General features: G+C 34.3%; 1 protein-coding gene across 2 annotated transcripts in view; it reads right to left on the bottom strand.

Moving 5' to 3' along the window:
- The window catches only part of CCDC186 (coiled-coil domain containing 186), a 54,643-nt gene that overhangs the window by 7,949 nt on the left and 21,799 nt on the right, over positions 1-24,895 (bottom strand). For both annotated transcript variants that reach the window (XR_012133003.1, XM_037011382.2), the window contains exons 4-15: positions 21,394-21,522; positions 16,481-16,693; positions 15,396-15,515; positions 9,627-9,731; positions 9,101-9,199; positions 8,847-8,933; positions 7,856-7,998; positions 4,866-5,121; positions 4,002-4,191; positions 2,757-2,837; positions 1,493-1,703; positions 258-477 (exon numbers count right to left, since the gene is read on the bottom strand). Coding sequence is in view for 1 of the 2 variants with exons in the window: in XM_037011382.2 (XP_036867277.2) it covers positions 258-477; positions 1,493-1,703; positions 2,757-2,837; positions 4,002-4,191; positions 4,866-5,121; positions 7,856-7,998; positions 8,847-8,933; positions 9,101-9,199; positions 9,627-9,731; positions 15,396-15,515; positions 16,481-16,693; positions 21,394-21,522 (1,854 nt within the window). In the remaining variant the exon portion in view is untranslated. The remainder of the gene's footprint in view (positions 1-257; positions 478-1,492; positions 1,704-2,756; positions 2,838-4,001; positions 4,192-4,865; positions 5,122-7,855; positions 7,999-8,846; positions 8,934-9,100; positions 9,200-9,626; positions 9,732-15,395; positions 15,516-16,480; positions 16,694-21,393; positions 21,523-24,895) is intronic.

The following is a 24,895-nucleotide window of genomic DNA, read 5'->3' as shown; positions in this document are numbered from 1 at the left end:
ATAATTAATAATAATATATGTCAAAGGCCACTCACTGCAAAATAAACGTGTCTTAGTGTCTATGCAATAGCTAAACTGTCTTTTTGTTATTTCTAGTTTAAAAAACCGCACTTTTCAGGAAGAGGAAGATTTTGTCTCTGGGTACATGTAAATACCTTGCATTATAGAAATAGTCCATCTACTTGCTAGTTCAAACTATGGAAGCAGCATCATTTTGCCAGGTTTACTGGCTGGTATGTTAATGAAAATACAAATACCTTCAAAGTAATATTTTTTAGTAATGTATCTTCCAAAACAGCCTGTAATTTTCGGTTGATCTCCAAAGAGAGTTCCAGTGTTAATCCACCATCAGCTGGATGGGATGTATACAAAGATGCCATGATGCCACCCCGTCTGCTTAAATGGACTTTGTTAAAATCAGATGCCTCAGAAGAAAGTGTGCCTGCTTCTTCTCGTAAAATGTAACTCTGAATTATTCTGCAAAATAAAATAACAAAATCAGTAATAAACTTGCAGAATTAAAAACACTGGAATTTGCAAGAATAAACTAATCCTAAACATAAAGATGGTCAGCACAAAATAACTACCAATTAGGTTAGTAACAGAAATATATTAGAAAATAAAGGAATTGTCCTTATTCAGATGTTTTAAATCTCATTTTTGTTCTAACATGGTATTTAAGTTAAAGACATACAAACACTGCTTTTTTACTTCTTATTACTGTAATCAAAATATGAGCAATTTTTTTATTGCTCTGATTTCAGTTAATATTTTCTATTTTCCTGTTATTAAACCTAGAACTATTTTATTCTTTTTCTTTTAAGAGTCATGGATGAACTTTCCTCTAAAACTAAAATTATTTCAAAATAAAAATTTAGGAGTCATGGGTAAAGACCTGTGATATATAAAAAGCTCTTACTAAGTGAATATGGTCTTTGTGAGAGGAGCCTGGAGTAGCAGGACCTCCAGCTCACTGTCATTTATAGGATGAGGGGGACTCTGGGACATTTAGTAATTTGACCTGAGCCCTAGTGAAGTTATGTGCCAAATTAGAGAACTAATTCTCTCCTTGAGTAGTTGTAAGAAATCAAGTCGCAGGTACATAGTAGGTGACAGATAAATCACCCCACTATGAGCTACCCAGCAGGGAAGATAACTGACAACCTCACATCTCTTAAAACCACAATTGTGAAAATAAAAAGCTAAATAAGTACAGCACTATCTTTTTTATATCTAAAGTTGTTTTATTATCTTAAAAAAATAAATGTCTACTGAACTCTATCACCTAAAAGGAAAGACCTATGTTTTCTTTCATCTCTGTATTCCCCAAATATAAAACATAGTAAGTGATCATTGAAAGACTGGGAACTGAGTGACTAAATGAAGAACTATTTTTTGAAAGAGGCTCTTGATATGATTTTGAAAAACAGTAATTTCATCATATGAATAACAGTATTCCGAACATAGAATATGCTACCACAGTAACACATACTTTGTTTTTTTCCTAATTTCTTCCACCAGTTGTTTGATGTGATCCTCCATAAATTCTATCTTTTCATTTTTCCGGGCATGTGCTTTTTGCAGCCTTACTATCCTCTCAATCAACATGGTCTTGTCTACTTCTGGAAAGCTATCCACAGGTACTGATGACCCGGTATTTTCTGGTGATCGATCTTCAGCACTGCTTCGAGCATTAAGGGACCCTGAAGACAAAAAAATCAGTTTAGATGGTGTACTTAGTTTGGAGTCATCTCTAATCTCATATATGATTTCTTCTAGTATTTTCAAATACTCTATCTAAAAGAGTTGGGCACAAGTCATACCTGGCCTGAGTTCTTGTTTCTCAACACAGTGACAATAGAAGTACCAAAAGGGTCTCTTAGGTCTCTCAGGAAAAGGAAGTGGCAATAGAGAGACAAGAAACTCAAGAAACAGTCAGAATAACAAGTCTGCAGTGAGACCACAATTAAACCGAGACAGAGACACAGACACAGACACAGAGACAGAGAGAGAAGACAGAAACAGCCGGTGGGTTAAGCTCTGAAGCCAGTCTCCCTGTTTAAATCCTACTCTTCCACTTTCTAGCTGCGTAACTTTGGATAAGTTATTCAAACCTCCATGCCTTGATCACTTCATCTTCAAATGGGAATAATATTATTTACCTCACAGGATTTTTATCATTTAAAGGAATTAATGTATGAAGTGTTTAGAAGAGCACATATAGTAAGCAGTAAGTAAATGTTACCTATTATTTTTACCAGTATCAGTTGAGAAGAATTTCTTCTCTTCACCCTACAAAGATATTCTTTTCCAACCCTATTTTGTAGATTTAAGACAAATAATATATCTTATCCAAAGTCATACCCTAATAAATAACAAGAGCTGGAATCTAAATACCTATGTGTAATTTCAAATCCAATGTTCTTTCTACTATACAATTTTCCTACTAACAGTTGATGACATTTCTCCCCTAATGTGTGCAACTCCTGGGAAGCAGTACAGTGTAATGACATGCAAGGACTCTAGAGTCCTAGAGCTCTGTCACTGTGGATTCTGGGTAAGCCACCGAATCACTCTGAATCATAGTTTCTTCACCTACCAAAGGGAAATTCTAACACCTCACATGACTGGTCTGCAGAGTAGATGATATGTTTATGGTTCCTGGCATTACAAAAATGATAAACACACTGATATTTGATAATTATCATTTTGCTTTGTAATCAATCACTATTAACTAAAACCATTAAGTTTTTTACCTGATGAACTAGAACGACTTCCCATGCTGCTGACTTCTTTATCATAGCTTCCATTCTCAACCTGATCTAATTTTCTTCGTGCTATAGGAAAAAAAAAGCAAATTACTTATGACAATTATCATGACCATTTATTTGCTCCCATCACTGATTTTAATTGCTAAAATCACTTAGGTCAAAATGGCTTAAACAAGAGAAAAATCTCGAATTATGTACTTGAGGGTGGCTGTAGGCACCATTCATATAAAATGACATCTAGAAATATACAGGTCAAATACAAAATGTAAAGAAACAACATTATGATAAATGATACTGGGATCACTTAGGTACACTGAACATAACTTTTGGGATCCCAAAAGATTTATTTTTAAGATCTCTACAGTACCAGAAATTTCCCCAAAATTTCCATTCAATTGCATCTATAAAAACAAACTGAATTCTTATGGCAAATATTCAAATACATTCATATTAAGTAAATGCTAAGTCTCTTTTATCTTATTACTATAGGTCACCCTATTTTAACACAAACAAAGCAGTGGGGAGCAAGAGAATAGAAAGTAAGAATATATGCTTATCATCTTTGTATCCATGCACATAGCACAGACTCCCAACAATAGTACTTTCAAATTAAAGAAATCTAGGTTCCAGTTCCAGCTGTTAATCATTATGTTTGAGTGATTTATAACCTTCCTTGGTCTCAGTTTCCTGTAAGAAGGAAGGCAAGGTCTCAGTACTCTGTAAGTCAGACGTCTACCACGTGGAGTGCAGATACCCTAGATGCTGTGCAAAACAACTCACAGACATGTGGAGGGGAAAATTACTAGGATTTCTATTTCTATTTCTATTTAATCTGATGTTTTAAAATTTGTTTTTCATGTTTTCTAATGTACACAGAATAGACTGGCATGTTTAATAAACATACATATAAATTGAGAACAAATGCTTAAAACCTTTCCACTAACAGGAATATGTTTTTATATATATCAAAAAAGTTTAGACACTACTTCTTTCCGAATTCTTACATTTTGTGATTTTTGTGAATAAATGTCCTTTAATACAGAAGATGCTACAGACTATTCATGGAACTACAAGAATTTTAGCAATTGCTTTATGAACATTAATACCTTAAAAAAATATGGCTTTCATTATTGTAGTAGAAACTTAAATAAAAAATATTTGCTTAAAAATAAATCCTTAATGATTAAAAGAATCAATATTCAAGGTCTAAGTGTAGGAGAATTTTTATACCTTGCTGAAGTTGTTTGGTAAGATCCTTGACACTAGAGGCATGTTTCCGTCTTTGAGTTACTAATTCATCTTTTAATTCTTCAACTTGGGTACTCAATGCTTTAACTTCTGTTTGTCTACAAGTGAGTGCAGCTTGTAGCGTCTGGACCTCATCTTTTCGCAGTTCTTCCTCCTTCAACAATCTACTTCCCTTAATATTACATAAAACAAAAAACACTAGTTTTAATATCTGTTTGTTTCCATTATTGCTCACAGTTTAAGACCTTAAAAATATGAGTTTTAATATCTGTTTGTTTCCATTATTGCTCACAGTTTAAAACCTTAAAAATATGAGGTCCTTGATAGTAGATTCTTCTATCATCACACCTTACTAAGTTTTGTTTACTGAGCACTTCAAATCCCTCATATAGTAATGCAGGGGCATAGATCAATGCATTTGCATTATTATTCTAAACATTGCAAAACAAGATGTGATACAGGTTTGCATTTGTGGACAAAAGTCTCACATTATTTTTACAAGTGACTTGAAGACTCTCATAACTTAGAAATATTAAAGCATTTTTAAACTATAAAAATATAGAAATTTAAAGTACTTAAAAATATATAGTAATTCCAGTTAAGAATGACAAAAACTCTCATTTTCAAAAATAAAATACTTCTTCATAACCATTTTAGGGAGAAATTTATTATAAATTACATAAGTTGAAAGGAAAAACTATTTCTCACAGCATTTGAAGTTACCAGAAGGTCAGTACCAATAAAAAAAAGAGCTTAAATCAACTACCACTAAGTTTATGCTATTAGGGCAATTCAGTATGTGTTTCTTGTATGTTGCTTTAAAAGTAAATGTACATTCATACTTACCAAATTAATATTCATCTGTTTCATTTGCTCACACTGGCTTTGTAACTGACTTTCACTACAAGACAGTTTATCAAATTGTGACTGCAAAGAATTGGATTCAGACTGAAGTTGTGCATTCTTACTAGTGAGCTTTTCTGTAAACAGTAGTAGCTCAGATTCTCTTTTCCTACTGCCTTCGATGTCTTTTTGTAGGTCATTAATCAAAGAATTAAGACTTTCCACTTCTTCCTTCAAATTTTCAATTTCTTGTTTACCTCTAAAAAACAAAGTTTATATTTAAGAAAAAATAAATAAACTATTAAAAAAAGTTAAAGGACATTAAATTAATGGTTTGGGACTTTTTGTCAAATGAAATGCTTTATAGGGTACTTTTATTCATTCATCCAAATTTTTATCTGGAGTTTTCTGAATGCCTGATCTATGCTAGGAACTAAGAGTGGGAAGACCTGTGAGCAAGACTAACATGGTCCCTGCTTTCAAAGAGCTTTCAGTCAAGTAGGGAAATTATATGATTGTGATAAAACATTTTCGATGATGGTGAAAGCACAGAGCAGGTCACCTAATGTGTAAGTGATGCTTAAACTAAAACTTAAAGAGTTAGCAAACTTTCCTTGTGAAAGGCTCAGGGCTTACGGCCTTTGTTGCAACTGTCCAACTGCACTGTAATGTGAAAGCAGCCATGGACAACACATGAAGGAAAGAGAGTGGTTATTTCCAAAAATACAAACAAACAATGATATTTACAAAGAGGGGCAGTGGGCTGGATTTGGATCATGGGCCATAGTTCAGTAATTCCTAAGGGAAAAATACAAGTGAGTGGGAGCACAAAATATGTTCCAGGCAGAGGAAACAGTATGTGCTGACGCTGGGAAGGGAACAAGAGAATGACTTCTTGTTACTGACAGACGTTCAGTATTGATGAGGATAAAGACTGCATGACATCCTTAGCACACATATGCAGCCGGGCACGTAGAAGACAATCAATCAACATTTGTTGATTTGTTAACTACTAAATGTTAACTTGCTAACATTTGTTAACTACTGCTGAAGCACAAGAGGGAAAGATGGGGAGAAGATGCAAGGGAGAAGCCAGGCCACTAAGGATCTTCCCAGTCACGCTAAGGCATCTGAACTCACTAGGCAATTCTTGAGGCAATGGGAAATCACTGAAAGGTTTTGAGATTTCCTTTTCAAAATAATTATAGTAACCACAAAGTGGGAAATGGATTAAAAGGTACGTAAGCAAAAAAAAAAAAAAAAAAAAAAAAAACCAGTTTAGAAGCTGTGCCAGTTTCCCGGATCAGAGATTTAATAGCTTGGATGACTGCAGCAGCAGTGGGGATAAAAAGTAAATACACTTGAAAGACATTAGTTAGCATCAACAATACTTTATGACCAGTTAGATGTGCAACAGGGAAAGAAGAGCCAGCAAAGGCCCTCAGGTTCCTGGGACGGGATATCACGTGGATGCCACACTCATCATCTCCGGAACACCAGAGCAGCGTTATCTGTGGGCAGGATCAATGATTCCATTGTGGACACATTAAAGTCTGAGGGCTCTTAGATACTTCTGTGTCTGGAACTCAGCAAAAAGGACTGAAGATAATGATTTGAAGGTTTTGCAGCGTACTATAGAACAGTTAGGCTCACCCATGGGTGATTTTAATTAAGAAAGAACAAAATAGAGTTTTATGACAAAAAGAAGACTGCCAAGGAGACTAAGAAAAGGAATGGCTGAAAAGTGGGGAGGAACACCAGGAGAGCATGATGAAATAAAGCCAAGGAGCAAAGTGTTAAGAGGTAATATGCTTAGTGGCGTTAATACCGAACTCAAGCAAGGTGAGCCTGAGAAGTGTCTACTAGATTTACGGAGAAGTTTAGCAGTTTTTAAAGGAATGTTGGGGTAGAAGCTAGAATGAAGTAGATAGGAATAGAACAAAGGAAGTCAAGAAATGGAGGATGAGTATAGATGATTATATTACGATGTTTGGTTGTGAAAGACAGGAGAAAGGTAGGGAAACGTCATAGGAGTTTTAATGTTTTTATGATATAATAAATGTAGAAGAGAAAAAAGTCAGTAGAAAGAGAGAGGTAAGAGACAAGGGATAAAGAAGGAATAATCAAGAAAGATCCTGAAATGGCAGAAGAACATGGGATCTACAGTATAAGTAGGGAGAACAATTAGATTCAGAGAGGAACAGGAACGTTTTTTCCATAATAAAAGAAAGAACTGTTGCAGATGAAGGCAAATTCATAGGATAACAAGAGGTTGAGAGAACTGTTACCTGAGCACTCCCATTTTTTCTGTAAAGCAAGAGGTAATCACCTGTCAAGACTGAATATGGATGTGAGGGAAAAGACCAGAAGTATGAAGAATGCAGTAAGGTTGGAAGAGATACTAAGAAGGGAGGGAAAAGGCTCCAAGGACACATGGCAGAATTGGAGGTATACTAACATTCCCAGTTGAGGCTGTTAACCATGACTTTACAGCAGCCTCAATCTGGATGATGGTGAAGATTTCTTAAGCAATAGTCAGCAGCTTGGGTCTTGGTTAAGTTATGAAAAAGAAGATCCTTGCATTCAACCTGAATCCAGGCACTGCCAGGTAAGAGGTTGATTTTACCTAATGGGTTTTATAAAAAGCCAAGGAATAACGCCAGCTCCTGACCTCAAGCTACCTATATGCAAAGATATAGATAGACTTACCTACCTTTTAGAAGAAAAAGTTCTGTGCATAAGTAACAATTTGAAAGTTAAGGAATGGATAAAGAACCATGCCAATGTTTAGCGAATATAAACTTTGATTTTTAGAAGCCATGATAGGAACTTCAAAGATAATCCAAAAAAGTTCAAAAGGAGACAGGAATTAAAAACTTTTTACCTAGTAAAATTATTCTCATTTAATGCAATAATTACATTTAAAAATAGAAATCTGAGATAGAATTTAAAAGCCCATGGATCAACACAAACAGAACTTGCTCATTTTATACCTCTGATGCTGCTCCTGTATTTGATCTACAATTTTCACTTTGTCCAGTAAATTCTGAATTTCAGCTTTTTGGCGATTAATGATTTCCTTGTATTTTGATAATTCATCTTCTGTCCTTAATCGTTCATCTTCTAGACACTTCACCTATCAAATAATCATAACCAAGTTAAACTACAAACAATATTTTCTTGTTCCTTATTAACTATTTCAGATAGTAGTGATATATTAATAATCCAAGCTGAATGCTGAAGCAATATTAATTAAGAGAAGAAAGTACAAGGGGAAGTTAACAGTCCTGGGTTTCGGTCTCTGGTTTCTCGTATTTAGTCACAGGGGATTTAGCATGTCACTTCATTGTTGCTGCATCTCTTTTTCCTCGCCTGACAAGAGGATATACCTTCCCTAACTACTTCCAAGAATTGGCATGAAGAACAAATAGAGGGGTACATGAAAGAAACTTTGAAAATTACTACATGATTACAAGTTAACAGAACTTAAGTTCTTTAAAGTTACCTAAAGGCCTATTTCTAAATAAATCAATGATGTACACTGATAATATTTCACATTCATATTAAAGGCTTGGAAAGGCCTTTAATTAATGGAAAGGATTTAATAGATTGTTAGAAAAATGCAAAGTCTTTCTGTTATTTTCTACATTCACATTTCTAAAGCCCAACTATTTTTCTAATTAATTGCTGATAAGACTGCCTTAGAACAGAGGCCCAAGGAAGGCTAAGTTATAGATAGACCAAATGTGTGTAAAACAGGAATGTTTGGCAAATACTTCAAAGGGATTTGAAGCAGAAGATATTTTCATTTCAACAAGAGTCAATTTTGTTGCCAGAGAATTGATATTATAATCTTCTGAGTTCTTTTATTTGACTTTCTATGTAACTATCCTTTCAGAGCATTAAAAAAAAATTCAGATTGAGTTCAAAATTAAAGGTATCTATCTACCTTTCCTTTGGAGTCATGACAAAAGATCTAATTACCTTTGTTCTTAACGTTCGTAGCTCGTCCATGCCCTCCTTAAACGTCCTCTTCAGATCTTCCAGTTCTTTTATTTTGGCATGATGCATCTTTTAAAAAGTTTAAAAGAAACTATAAATCATTACATATCAAACTAGATCTCATATTTATTGCCTGTTCCTTCCAAAAGGCCTTATAAGCAGATGACAAGAGTACTCACTATTTCTCTCCTGTATTTATTACACAGTCTAAGGACTACAAGAGTAAAGCTGCTCACCTCTAGCTGGTCAGATTTTTCTTGCATTTGTTTTTCAAGTTCCCCTTTTGTGACTCTAAGCTTGGCATCAAGCTCATTTGATTTAATTTCTTCTGACTCCTAATGGAAAGGAAACAAAGTACCACTTAATCTTTAAAGTTTTATACTTTGAAAAGTGAAGAAGCCTTTTGCAATTAAGTTTACTAACTTGAAATACATAGCTTATATATCTATATATGACTTCAAAGATTTTAAATATGCCAATTTTGCACAAGAGTAGCATACTCAAGATATGTAACATAATTCAGTGTTTTTTTTTTAACTTACACATTTCCTTATACTTTTCATTGTGATAGTTTATAGTGTTTTTACTTTGTTAAAAACTTCTCGATTTAAGGTGCAAGTATTTACATAGGAAATCATCTGTATTTTATTTACCTGCCCTGCCAAATCCATTCCACACTTCAAATATAGCAGATACAAAAATTTAATGAAACAAGAGTATTTGGTGTAATTTATTACTCATCTATTGGAAAATTATGCATACCTGGTATGTTTTTATCATATCCTGACAATTTTTCCGTATCTGATCTGCTTCTTCCTTTGCTTGAGTTAACTTTGTTGTTGTTTCTTTGAGTTTATCTTTGGTTTCCTGCATTGACAAAAATATTTGAGATAATAGAAATAAAAATTGATCTCTACCCCTGGTTTCTAACACAGAGCGCCTGAAACCCCATGTAATTTCCTAAGTGATAAGAATATTGGGAGCATTTGTTTTAACATTGGTCTTTAACATCCGTTCCAGACACAGAATTCCTCACTATCTTATAATTCCCTGGGTGAGAGGAGTCTCTCCTTCTAATGAGGCAACTCTGTGTGGGCTTCTGGATGAGGGGTAGTCCCAGGAAGACCAAGTCATGATTAGAAGTTTGGAATTTCCAGCCCTGCCTCCCATTCTCTTGAGAGGGGAGAAGGGCTGAAAATGAAGTTAATGACTGATCGTGCCTACATAAGGAAGCATCTATAAAATTCCAGAAGTATGGTGTTTGGAGAGCTTCCAGGCTGGCGAATACAACCACACTGGGAGGGTGACTCACCCTGACCCTACAAGGACAGATGCTCCTGTGCTTGGGACCCACCCAGACCTTGCCCTATGTATTTCATCTGGCTGTTTATCAGAGCCCTTTATCATACTCTTTAATAAACCGCTGCGATTGGGTCTCTGTTCCTAACCACTCTCTTACAAGTAACAGTTCTAAAGGTTTGCGAGGACTACTCCCTCATCGAATCCAATTACATCTTCTCTTTTTTACTTACCTGCTTATGACTACTCCTGACTCTGAATATCCTTCCTGTTTCCATTACAAGACAATATACTTCTGTTTTTCCTCTCTTTGTTGTTGCCTTCTCTGACTCTTAAATGTCTTTCTACCTCCTGTGGTGGTTTTCGAAGATACATCCCTTCCCTGCAACTCTTTCTCCAAAATTCTCCAGAGTAGCCCCTCCAGTCCCACAGTTTGGGCATTTCAAATGCCAGTTCAGGTATCACTTCCTCCTCAGGAAGAGGTAGACACTGCTATTCTGTCTTCCCACAGAGGGAGTTCAGGGCATCTCTAGGTTACAAGAGTTGATACTCTGTAATGCAGCTTACATTCCCTCCCAAGGGGGATACAGCTTTTAGACAACACCTAGCTCAGTACTTGCAACACATTAATTGTTCAAGTAATGTTTATGGAATTAAAGAATGAATATCTAATTAATATAAGCCTTCTGCTCTAGTTAGGTTGGTCTTCCCAAACACCAAATACTCATCTCCCTTTTTTCTTATTGCTCCTATACTTGGAATGTCTTTCATTTCTTGAACTAAATTGTATCTATCTTCATATACTGATTCTTTTATGTCATTTTGTGGCTCAATCTACCATACAGTGAAGTACCTAGATATATACTTTTAAGTTGCCAGCCTTTTGGTAATTTGATTTTTATTAAAACTCAGTAAAACTTAAAAAATATAAATATTTGGAGACTTTCAAATACTGGTTTTTTAAAAATATTTACTCAAAAAAATAGGGGAATAAGGGAAAAGAGAGAAACTTTTCCTTTTTTTTTTCAGCCTGGCACATAGTTGTTATTCACTTTATTCACTCAAAAAATAGCAACTGAGATATTTGTATATGCCAAATATTTATTAAAAAGTTTAATCACTGAATAAAAGAACACTGAGAATCACATTAAATATGTTTTGGTTTAGGTACTATGTGTCATTCATTCAGTATTCACTGAGCACCCACTATGTACTCAGGCTCTATTCTATGCTCTGGAGAAATAGTAATATAAGAAAACAGACAAAATCTCTACTCTCATAAAGCTGATGATGCCAGTAGTAAAAACAGACAATAAATAAAATATGTAAGTGAAAATGTCTTATTAGATGGTGACAAAAGCTAAGCCATAAAGATAAAATAAGGATGTGACAAAGTATAGGGGAGGTGTTGAAAGCTGAGAGAGAATAGCCAGGGAAAGTCTCACTGAGATCCACTGAAAAGATGAAGACTTGAAAAAGGTGGTAAGATTTGCTAACAGGCTGGATAGGTGACTAGGAATTCATGGATGTATCCAGGTTTTGGCCTAAGTAACTAAAAGGACGAATTGCCATTTATCAAGATGGGGAAGCAATGGAGGGAAGGGGCACATGATCCACTCAAGTTTAAGCATGTTCAGTTTAAAATGCCTATAAATCATCCAACATGTCAGATGTCAGGAAGTCACTGGAACACATGAATCTGGAATTCTGAGTGGAAGTTATCAATCTGGGAGTCACTAGCATATGGTTTTTTACTCCTATGTTTTCATATATGTTTTTCAAATTCACTAATCTTGCCTTCTATAATGTCTAATCTTCTGTTAATCCCATCCAATATATTTTTTTATCTCAGACAGTATATCAATTTGGCCTTTTTTATATGTTCCATATCTCTTCCTAATATACATCTTCTTGAATATATGGAGTGGATTTATAATAACTTTTAATATCCTTGTCTACTACTTCTATCAGCTACATCACTTCTGGCTTTTCTATTGATTGGTTCTTTTCTTCTCATTACAGGCTATATTTTCCTGCTTTTTTGCATGTCTGGTAATTATTTACTGAATACTAGACACTGTGAATTTTATGCTCTTAGGTCTTGGAGATTTTGTACTCATTTAAATATTTTTGGGCTTTCTTCTAGGACATAGTTATTTGAAACATAGTAATTTGATTTGAAGCTTTCTTCAAAGCTTTGTTAGGTCCATAACAGACTTTAGTAAGGCTAATTAGTCCCCACTGCTAAAGAAACACCCTTCTGAAGACCACTCAATGCTCTGTGTATAAGGGGGCTTTCTCTTAGCTGGTGGGAACATGAACAGTTCCTAGTCCTGTGTGACTCTAGGAACTGTTGCCCCTGCTCCTTTCTGGCAGTTCTTTCTCCACCTCTGTAGCTTTCTCACACACACATACTGATCCATAGTGAGATCAATGAGGAATTGAGGGGAACATCTCCGCATCTTTCTCTTCTCTGGTACTCAGCCCTGCTCTCCATACTTCAAAATCCTGTCTCCTCAATTCAGGGAGACTGGGATCTGTTTGGATTCCTTTCCTTTTGCTGCAACCTTGAAATTTTCCATGTATTACATCTTGCTTTTCCCCTTCTCTCAGGGACCATTGTCCTATGCTGCCTGTGTTGTCCTAAGTCTAAAAAGCTATATTTCACTTATTTTGTTTTTGTTTTTTTTTTAGTTTAAGGTGGGAGGATTAAATCTGGACTCTTACCCCATAACACAATATAGTTACAGAATAGAATAAAGTGTAGACTATAGAACAGAGCATAGAATATAGTTTTACTAAGTACGATAATAGCAAAGCTAATTAAAAATGAGCCATAGCATCTAATTGCTAGTGGGCCTTAAAGGTAAACCTTTTAAGAATGAGGCTATCATTGACAACATGATAACCCTGGAAGAAAAGTGTAGTATGTGGCAGTCTTGTCAATGGAACACACTATCAAACACGCCAACCCCTAGTTCCACATCAGGTCTGCAGTACATTATAGCCTCTCATGCCCTGCTGGTCTAGATGGTGCCCGGATGCCCAAGATTCCACTTTACCGGTTGTCTCAGAAGCAAAAATGTCTGGCAGGCACCCAGCACACTCAAACACCCAGGAGGTCTACAAAGATCTCTGCCACATTTGTTGCTAGCCAAATCTACTGCTCCAAAAATATTAAAGTGAGTACAAAGATCTCTAGGACCTAAGAGCATAATATTCAGTAAATATGCTATCCAGATAAACAGGTAGCAACCAGGCAGGTAAACAAGTACATGAAATACTATACTCAAAAGGCTTCTGGTTTCAGAGGCTAGGTGTTAAACAGTTTCAGGTTAACCTCTGAGGGAGTTAAGGGATGGGGACAAAAGAAACCATTTCTATTGTTCGACCCTACTGATGATTCTATTGATCATCATGGTGTCCAGTCTACTTAGTCTAAGACCTAAGTTCTTGGAATATATTCTCAAGGGCTGATTGGAAGTTAATTACCACAGTCAATCAAGTGACCTCTAGCACTCCGGTATTAATACCAAGGTCCTTGGTTGGCAGGAACTAGAAACTGGAAAGAGTGCCTGGAGAAAAATTTGCTAAGAGTCCTCCTGGCTCTTACTCACATCTTAAGAGGTAGCCTACACTGCCTAGCCTGTAACTGTCTCATCTTTTGATCCAGAGACTTCCTCTCACATCCAGTACGTGCGCGCGTGCGCACACACACGTAACCAGGATCCCAATCCGGACAATCTTTGAAAGCAACTACTTTGTCTTCTATGGCTTTTATATCCATATTATTTAATCCAGTGTTGTGCACAGAGGAAGACACAGTAACATGCTTGCTCATCTTGCTGATTAATGTCTTAAAAGAATTCATAAATTTACAATTTCCACACACTGGGTCAATATGCTTGTTATTTTCATTTTCTAGCAATCTACACTATGAAACCCTATCTCATAACCCTTAAACAATTTCTCTAGCCTACTTACAGACTATCTGGTTTCATCTGACCTGAAAACTGTCATTAACTGTCTGTTATCACCTATTCTTTGGACATATTTGGCTCACAGAAGACCTGACTAGTCTTTTATTCTTCAATGCTAGTATTCTAATAAATTTTAGGACCTGTCTCTTAGAAATGCAGATGAGGAAAGAGCTACAGGTATTAGATACGACATCTTAAGACATAAGATAGACATTGTGTGCAGATCTTGAATCAACTCAGGTACTTATAAATCATTATCATGCTTCAGGATTTGAAATTTTAATTCCTCATTCTGTGTTACAAAGCAAAGGGAAATGTTTAAATGGTTTGTAGCCCTATGTGAGCTCTAAGGACTGTTGCCCCTACTTGTTTCTGGCAGTTCTTTCTCTGCGTCTGTAGTCTCCCAACACTCACACACTGATCAGCAGTTAGCTCAGAACTTGAGAGAAACCCACCATTCTCTAGCCTACCTTTGACCACTATCGACATAGACAACTCTCCTTACAGTTTTCTGATAGCATTATATACAAATATCCAAAAGTTATTAACAATTCTGTCTTAGAATTACTTAATGAGATAACCCATGATTACAGTTTTAAATATAATTAACCCTATTTTTGGAAACCTCAACATTATTATAAATAACATTGCTCACCTATTTAAATCATATTTCAGAGCTGTTTTTTGACTTAACATTCTATCATCAGATTTTTATTACCTCTTACGTCGGTTCAATTGGTATTTAAAATTATATCAGGTAACAGCCTTTATAATCACTTTTCATTACATTAATTTTTTAACAAAATTATACTCAGTAAGCACAATTCCAATGGAATTATATTCATCAACAGATCATCATTCTTAAAATCTTTATTATATTTACATTTAAATAAGAATTTAAATTTAAGAAATTTAGTGTCACTATAATTTTTTTTAATTTCCAGAGTTTACTTTCAATTGTGATAATCTACATTCTCCTCTTTTCTCTAAATTTCTGACAATGATTAACATAAAATGTAGTATAAAAAATGCTTAAAGAACAAAATCAATTTGGGGTGTAAGCAATGAATGACAAAATTTAACATTCTGTCCAATTTAGTATGTTCATCTAAGTCTTTTCACAATCAACAAATATTCAGGCCCAACCTATCCTACAGGAGTCACTAAATTAAGCTTTATGCCTCAGTCACTATTACTGCATTTTCTTTTAAAACTGATTCTAGTAATATTTTCACTGTATTACAGTACTTACCTTGTGTAAATCCATTTCTGCTTTTAATTTATTTTGTGCCCATTTCACTTTAATGATGTGAGAGTTGTTATCTTCCTTTAATTTGTCTATTTCTCTGATGAGTCTAGTAGTTTCAGCTTCCTAAAATAATATCACTAGGTCATATTTTTCATTTAAATAATCAATAACCAGTATTTATGCATCTTTCATACCTCCTCAAAATTACCAGTGCAATAGCACAATAATTCTGAAGCTACCATACTATGGCTGGCTTACAAGCCATAAAACTGATTCAAAATTCAAATCATGAGGGCAATAACATCCTAAATCCAATTAATAGATATAAGATGATTAACATTTATATTTTAACCAACTAGATATGTTGTAAGAACAAGTATACCATTATGAGTCCTCTCAACTGACTCGCACGAAGGTGAAATACAGATTAAATTGGTTTTGCCAGAATTCCTGAGAACAATGACAGCACTGCTGAACTGAAAGTTAATTAATAAAAAAGTAACATTCACCACTAAGAAATGATAATCCACTGGAAACAAGACCATGCCATGAGGCTGCTAGTTAACAGCAATGGCTCTAAATCACTCAGTAATTAAATGTCCTTGGACAGCATCTAAGAACATGTTTTCTGCAAAAAAATATAAATTGTATTCTATGATGAATAAGTATTACATTAATATTATAAATCATATTTCTATCTAAAAAATAACACTATAAATTATACTTCTAGCTCAAAAAATTCACATTTTGACACTTTGGTGAACATATGTTCCTAAAATAAAATCTTCCTTTTAGGCAGAATCTCATTTCTTCAACACACAGATTTTAAATGAAGTTTTTAAAAAGATCTGTCAAGAAAAATTATTTAATGAACAATATGTGTCATTATGTCATCTTTTTTCAGCCAAATCTTTTTGCAGACAGGTAACAAGACACTGGAATTACTAAAGCATTCATATTCTTTGAAGGTAAACTAATAAAAACAACTTTATTTTTAATAGTGGTTTAACCATGTTATGATTATTTGATTAAGTAAGGAAAAAGAAAGAGAATACATTTCAAATAAGGTACAACAGTACAAGTTATACCTTCATTTCATATAGCTGGTGCAAGCGTCCTTTCTCCTGAGAAAGCTGTTTAATTTTAATTGTGTTTTTCTCAGATTCTTTATTTGCATCTCTAAGTTTTCTTTCAAGAGTCTCTTTTTGCTTTCGAAGGTCTAATGATTCCTTCTCACCTCTTACATACTTCATTACCATTACTTCTTTTTCCTGGCGAGCCTCTTCACATTTCTTGTTGGCCTTTGAAAAAAATATCTAGCTTTAACAAAAAACATTTTTTCAAATAAAAATGAAATATTATTTCCCTATAATTATTACCAATATATTTTTTGGTTTTGCACAACAGTCCAAGGAAATGGGTCACAGAATTTTTAAATGAAAGGAAAAATTCAAAATTATAGAGAAATGACACACAAAAAGGTTAGTATCACTAATATTTGCTTTAACCCTTTGCTACTCCTTTTACTTTGGCTGACATGGTGGGCTGTTTTCTGTTTACTCCTTCAGATCCACTTTTCCACTCATCCCTACTCCACACTGTGCTGCAGGAAGATGACCACCATGGACCACACCAACAAGTCTCCTTGCCCTCATACTTTCAGCTGGGTTCAGCCAACAGGAGGCACGAGTCAAAGATCAGGAAGGAAGGCACAGGGTGCAATCTGCCTCCTCCAGGATCACCACAGGCCAACTGAAGGCCACTGCTGTGAGGTGCCCTCTCAATGGAGCCACCTTTTCTGGGTTGTACTTTCTGCTTCCTCTCCCTATTCCTTTAGCCCAAAGAATGATACTAGCTCCTCCAGCAGTCTCAGGATCCTACATTTTTCCTTGTAGAGCTCCCTAAACCTTGCCCATACTTTTCAGAAGAGTCTTTTTATTATTCTCCTTAAGTCACCAGTTTGTTTTCTGCCAGGACCCTGACTTGTATGGCTGACAATTTCTAAAATCTATAATCTTAGCAACCTCACAAAAAGGAAGTGCCATGTGCTAATCAATGATCATTTGATTTCTTATATATGAAAAGCTTTCTAAAGTATATAGCACTTAATAAGAAATACCTAATTGGATTAAGTGTGACATCTATAGACTCATTTAAAATTCTCTATTAGTATAGGCAAGTTCTCTATATTCTGAAATTTCATATAATACAAACTTCTATGAGTAACCCTTCAGTTAAGTAAATTCATAGTTCTTAAATATGATGGAGCACATTTATTTTATAGAAGACAGAACCTTAAACTAGGAATTTTTCAATGGCATCTAGTGGTAAGTGTCAACTGATACTGTAACTGAATTGAAGAAGGTATAGTTTTAAGAGAATGTAGAAAAAGCTCCTCTGCTCTGATGCAAAGTGACTGGACAAGAGTTTATTAGCTTCTAGTACAACTGATAAATCTTGTAAGCATTCAGATCACTGTATTTATATAAATATTTTAAAAAATCATCTAATTGGGACTTTTTCCCCACTGAAGTAGCCTGTTAATTTTCAAGGGGAACACTTAAGTAGGGATTTCAGAGATCACTGAGGATTTGACAATACATTTGTGGAGAGGTATTGAGAAAATTGTGCTGAACCTGGCTAGGAGAATTAGTTAGATTTTTAGATAACTGAATAACTGTACATGGAAAAGGCAATTAATGGTCACGTCAACTTTAAAAGAAATCTGATTTCATGGTAACTTAATGCTCAGATAATGTATGAATTTTTGGGAATATAAAGAGGAGTAAGTAATGGCTTCCCTCCTGGAAGAGCTCACTACCCGGTATGAATGACATACAAACCAGTACAATAAAATTTATTAAAATAATAATTTTTGGTGGATGAATGTACAAGTTTCTTCGAAATAACAAAAATACTAACATCTCCCTGGAAGAGTTGGCATGAAGGGTTAAAGATGGTATACTTGAGCTAAATGTTGAAGCTTAAGTAAGGCTCAAAAGACAAGGGGTTAGTCAAGAAAAGGAACTCAAGGTAAGGTGATTATCATATGCAAATGCCTAGAAGTATAAAATATTACAATATATTTAGAGGCTATCAAGTCATTTTGTAGAGGTTAAATTTGGTGTTGGAGTGGGGAGGAAGTATTATGAAATAAACAGAGATTAGGAAGAAAGGGCTAATTCTTAAAAGGAAGAAGGGCTTCTCTTGCCATGTTGAGATTTTTATCCAATAACTTGAGATTTTATCCTATAGGCAATGGAAGCCAAAGGATTTTATATATCAGAACCTTTTACTAAATGTGTATTTTAGTAACATAACTGGTGGCAGCTGAGCATGAAAAGTTCACTGAAATTGAGATGAGAAGCAGAAAATCAGAAAAAAAGACAATTAATTAACAGATAAGGCAAAAATATTAAGAGGTTCTTGATTACAGCACTGAACGTACACAGAACGTCCTGTTATGCAAAAAGCCTGTCTGTGGTTCAGCTGCAAATGAATAACCTGGGTGCTGAAAAAGTTCTGATCATAGATCCAAACACAGCTAATAGCAGCACCTATTTTACAGGACTATTGGGAGTATTAAACAAGGTAATACAGTAACTACTACTTAAGCTTCTATATAGAGTCAGTCCATTTATGGCACAGATAAAGGAAGAAGATACAGTAAGTCTTAGGACTTGACCTGTTTAAGATGTGTGTCATTGACCTGAATGATAATAAAGGAAGCATGAAAAAGATGATCAACAGGGAACAACAGCCAGCTAAATTAAGATAAAACATAAGCAGTTCTGCTTCTCGAAATATGGCAGATAACCCCCTCCCCATTCAAAATAGAAAAAAATTTTAGATAAAATACAACATTTTTTTAAATGCACAGTTGAGCTCTTAAGAAAGGATGGGAAATCCCAGAGGCAAAAAAAAAATCTACAAGTTGCATGAATTCAGGATGTTATGCTATAGCTGAAACCATGTTCTATGGACATTTACCAATTCTAGGCCATGGGGGGATGGAGGGGTATGTTATAAAGTTCCTGAGAATTTCTAATATAACTCTATCTTTTTGTAAGCTCAAATTTAAATTCGTTCTACCTATCTAGTCTGAGAAAGGGAGAAATCACAAGCTGGAAAATTAAACTGAGGAGAGTGTGTATGTGTATAATAAACATGTGCACACTCAGGCTGGGATCTATTCCTAAATAAAAATTACCAGGTTTGGTGAGTCTAAGTGAAAGGTAAACAAGCAATCACTCCACTATTCCTTCACCTTTTCTACAGCTTGAAAATTATCAAATGAAAAAGTTAAGGGCAAAAAGGAATGAAACAGATCTATAAATAATTAAATGGAAAAATCTCCAAGATCTACTTATTACCCGCTTTAGGATTATTGTGAAGATTAAATAAGTTGTAAAGTGTTTTGAATGTGACTTGGCACACAGCTAAAACTCAGTATATTAATTACTATTATTAACTTCACCAACATTGTTCAAACTAAGGGAGGAAACAGTTACAGAGCAGTGAGTGCAGCTATGTTACCATTTGTTAAAAGAGGGGAAGAAATGGTAGGAAGAAAGGTAATATAAACATGCGTGTCTATAAACAAACATTTTGGGAAGGTTATACAGGAAACCAGCATCAAGGTTGCCTCTAGAAAACGGGGATATGGGAAAAGAAAGGTTTAGAAGAAGATGCATTTTTTTACTGTTTCAACTGTTACTGTGAATATCTAACTACTATTTTGCTTTTTAAATATAGTTTTGTTTATTAAAATATAATAAGCTCCAAAGAATATATATTTTTTCAAAGCTTATTAATAATACTTATCATCAGTTAGGTTTGGATCTACTAAAACCAACAACTTCGTAAGGTCTTATCCTCTACATTTCCCTTCAATCACTACAGAAGGTTTGTGAACTGACAGTATAGGTTTTACATATATAGTATTTCTAATGCGAAGGATCACCACATTGTAAAGAAACACAGAATAACAGTTGAGGATCATGTTTCCTGAAGTTCTTCCTATGATAGTAGCTTCAGGGCAAAAAGCACAGGATCTATCTCACAGTGTAAGCAGTCAGTTTACCCTTTCTGATTCAATTCACTGTGAAGACCTTTAGTCAGGCATTGTGCTAGGTTTTGTGGATACAAAAGTAAGACAACTAAGATCCCATCTCTAAGGAGTTCAGGCAATAATAATACAAAAGCACTGATTAAAATGACCTCTTCTGAAATCCATATATACCAACTCAAAAAGATTACCAAGATAATGAATTAAGTAGGAAAAAAAGATGTACAGTAAGATTCCAATCAACTAGGATAAAGTTTATGTTATATATAATCAGCACGTGTGGTAAGATAGATACCAAAACATCAATGGACTAGCTGTGGAACAAGGAATAGGATACAAAGGGATTGGAGGCAAGAAAGGAGAAGTACAGATGAAGGGGGACTTGCATTTTTTATTCTATGTACAGCTGACCCTTGAACAAAATAGGGTGGAATTGCATGGGTCCATTTAAACACAAATTTTTTTCAATAAATATTTTGGAAAACTTTTTGAAGATTTACGACAATTTGAAAAAATATCTTCTTTTCTCTAGCTTACTTCATTTTACAAATACAGAAAATACTACATATAACATACAAAATACATGTTAATTGACTGCTTATGTTTTTGGTAAGGCTTCCAGCCAATAGTAGGCTATTAGTAGTTAAATTTTTGGGAAGTCAAAAGCTGCATGTGGATTTTCAGCTACATAGTTTGAAACTGTTTATTGCCCCAAACCCCTAAGTTGTCCAAGGGTCAACTGTACTTCCTTTATTAAATTTTTTTTCTAATTAACATGTAGTTTATATTAACATTTAAAAAATATATTTTTATATAAATAAAATTACCAATTCTTAATATATCACTGATAACCAAAATAGTCTAAAAGGGTTACTTTACTTTAAAAAACACAAAAGAGTCATAAGAGTATAAAGTTAATGACTTGAAAAATACCTGTTCCATCCGATGGGCCATCTCTTTGTGTAACTGCTGAATTGCATTTTTAGCTGCAAAGTCTTGAGCTACTAGTTTATCTTTGGAAACTTTAACTTCTTTACTAAGTTCTTCTATTCTTGATTCTAACTGTAAGGAAAATTATTGCCAGATTATTTTTACAAGTATATCAAAATGATCACCATTACCTCAAATAAATACAATGTAAATGAACATAAAGAATTTCTTCAACCACAGAAATTAAAAGTAAATGCTAACAATGTTTCTAAATCTCATTAGAATTAAGTTAAATCTTAAGCAGATTCTGGTAAGATGTATATGGTATACTCTAGAACAATCACTAAGGAAAAAATACAAAAAATATAGTGAAAATATCATGAAAGAAATTTAAATGTTAAATATTTGCTTAATACAAAGGAGGCAGAAAAGAGGAACAGAACAAAATAGACTTGAGATCTATAGAAAACCAAAAAAAGGTAGGAACACATCCACTGCCAATAATAATATTAAATGAGAGTGGATTATCATTATCAAAAGGCAGAGATCGTCAGACTAGAATAAAAAACAATATGCTGTCTATAAGTGGTGCTTGAGATTCAAAGATACAAATAAACTGAAAGTAAAGGGATGGAAAAAGATGTATCATGCAAATAACAATCATGAGAAAACAGGACTGGCTACACTAACGTCAGACAAAATAAACTAAAAATGTTATAATAAGATAAAGAGGTACATTTCATAATGATTAAAGACTCACTCCAGCAAAAAGATGTAACAATTATAAGTTCATATGTACTCTGTATAACACAGCACCAAAATATATGAAGTAAAAACTGACACTAATTAAGGAGGCAATAGACAATTCAACAATAACAGTTGGAGACTTTAATATAGCACTTTCAGTAATGGATAAAACTACACAGAAGATTAACAAGGAAACAGGAGACTTGAACAAAACTATAAAACTGTCTCTAACACATCTATACAATACTCCACCTAGTGACAGCATAATAAACATTCTCATTAAGGGCACATGGAACAGTCTCCAGGATAGAACACATCCTAGGTCAGACAACAAATCTCAATAAAGTCAATAGATTGAAATCATATAAAGTATATTCTCCAACCATAATGGAATGATTAGAACTAAATTAACAGCAAGAAATTTGAGAAATTAAAAAATATGTGAAAATTAAACAATACCTATAACCAATGGAAGAAACCACAAGGGAAATTAAAAAATACTAGGTGATGAATGAAAATAAAAACACAACATACCAAAACTTAGGGAATGTATCAAAAGCAGTGCTTAGAGAGAAATTTATAGCTATAAACACCTGTATTTAAAAAAAAAGGAAGACCTTAAGAAACTGGAAAAAGGAGAACAAACTAAACCTAAAGCCAGCAAGTGGAAGAAAATTGTCAATACTAGAGTGGAAATCAATGAAACAAAATTAGACAAAAATCAAGAAAATAGTTCTTTGGAAAGAGCAATGAAATTGACAAACTTTAGCTACTTTGACCAAAAGAAGCCAGTGAAATGATACAGGAACATAGTGACCTTACAGCAATAAGGAACTGTGAATGAATACTATGAACTATGAATTTAGATGAAATAGACAATTCTTAGAAAGACAACCACCACCAAAACAGGCTCAAGATACAGAAAATCTGAATAGACCTATATAATAAGTAAAGAGACTGAATTCATAAAACTACAAAACTACCCACTAAAAAATTTTCAGACTAGGTAACTACACAGGTAAATTCTACAAAACCAATTCTTCACAAACCTCCTGAAAAGAAGAAACACTTCTCAGCTTATTCTGTGAGGTCAGTACTACCCTGACACTAAAACTAAGTGAAGACATCATAAGAAAAGAAAGCTACAAGTGTTTCTTATGAATATAGATTGACAAATTATCTATCAATGGAAAATACAGTACTAGAAAACCAATTTAAATGTTAAATATTTGCTTAATACAAAGGAGGCAGAAAAGAGGGACAGAACAAAATACTTGAGTTATATAGAGAACCAAAAAAAGGTAGGCACACATGGAGGGAAATGAGGAGTAACTACTGACAGGGGGTTTCTTTTGTGGGTAATAAATTGTGGTAAAGGCTGCACAACTAAAAACTAACTGCTGAAATATACACTTGAAATGAGTGAATTGTATGGTATGTGACTTATATCTCAATAAAGATGTTAAAAAAAAATACCCTAAATGATAGCTTATGGAACATGTGTACTAATTTTCCTTATGACATAATTCTCCAGAGCAGCTCTGTCCAGTGGAAATATACAAGCCACATGTGCAATTTAAATCTTCTGGTAGCCACATTTTAAAAAGCAAAAATAAAATAAGGTGAGGATAAATATATTAAACCTAACACATCTAAACTATTATCATTTCAACATGTAATAAACATGAAAAATGGAGAGATTTTTTTTCTAAATCTTCAAAATTAAATATTTTACACTTATAGCATCTCTTAATTTGAACTAGCCACTGTTCAAGTAATCAATAGCCATATGCGGTTTCTGGCTGCCATATTGAGTGGTACAGATCTGGGGAGAACATTAAGAAAATCCAGCTATAATGGCTAGTAAAAGAAAGATGAATCTAATTTTCTCTTTTACAACAAACTTGTGGTTCCATGGTTTTACACCCACCTAGAAATGTCCTTCCCTTCAATATATCTAGAGCCAAATTATAAAGGTCCAATTCTGAAGCTGTATCTTCCTCCAATTTTTCATCATCACAAATACAAAAATAAAATCTCATGTAAATGAAAACATGCATTTATCCTGATCAAACACACAGTCACAGCCTTCCTTGTGACATTTCTGAATAGGCAGTCTTCAGCTTTTTAAACGATCTCTACTTGCAGGGAGGACAAACTTCACTCTGAACTGAATCAAACTTCTGGTTCTCTCCCATCTATTCAGAAGATTCTAGCTATTAGCAGTGACCTGCCTACCAAAATATGGATTCAGTCCATTATTAAGGCTCCCTCACACTTTAAAATTCTAAGTTTGGTTTACATGTATTGACCCTAGGACACATAAAAATCAGGATTAAATATGTAAAATTGGCAAATACAGTTACCTTCCAACTATGTAATAGTGCACTGTTTACAAAGGCATAAGCAAGTGAAACTTGGTTTAATTTTCTATTATATTACCAGTTGTTTATTGTCATTTTCATTACACAGTTTTCTGTGAAGAATGAGACAAAAGGGAAGAATTTTAAGGCTAGAATGCTTCTAATGATGTCCACAGAAGAGCAGCTCAGAAAGATAAAGAGCAGTTTAGTTTTGCTACCAGTCTGAATATTCACGTTGTTTATCCATGCATCAGAGTTCGTTTAAAAAAAAAAAAGAGAAGAAAGGAAGAAAAAGAAAGGAACAACAAGGCTGGGGAAGCCATATAAAACCTCAGTAAGAGAACCAGTCTTCACAGTGAAAAACTGAGAATGGAACCATCTTAAACTATCAGCTT

This window comes from Manis javanica, chromosome 7 (genome assembly GCF_040802235.1).
Source record: "Manis javanica isolate MJ-LG chromosome 7, MJ_LKY, whole genome shotgun sequence".
Classification (NCBI taxonomy): Eukaryota; Metazoa; Chordata; class Mammalia; order Pholidota; family Manidae; genus Manis; species Manis javanica.
This window is presented reverse-complemented; position numbering and strand designations above follow the sequence as displayed.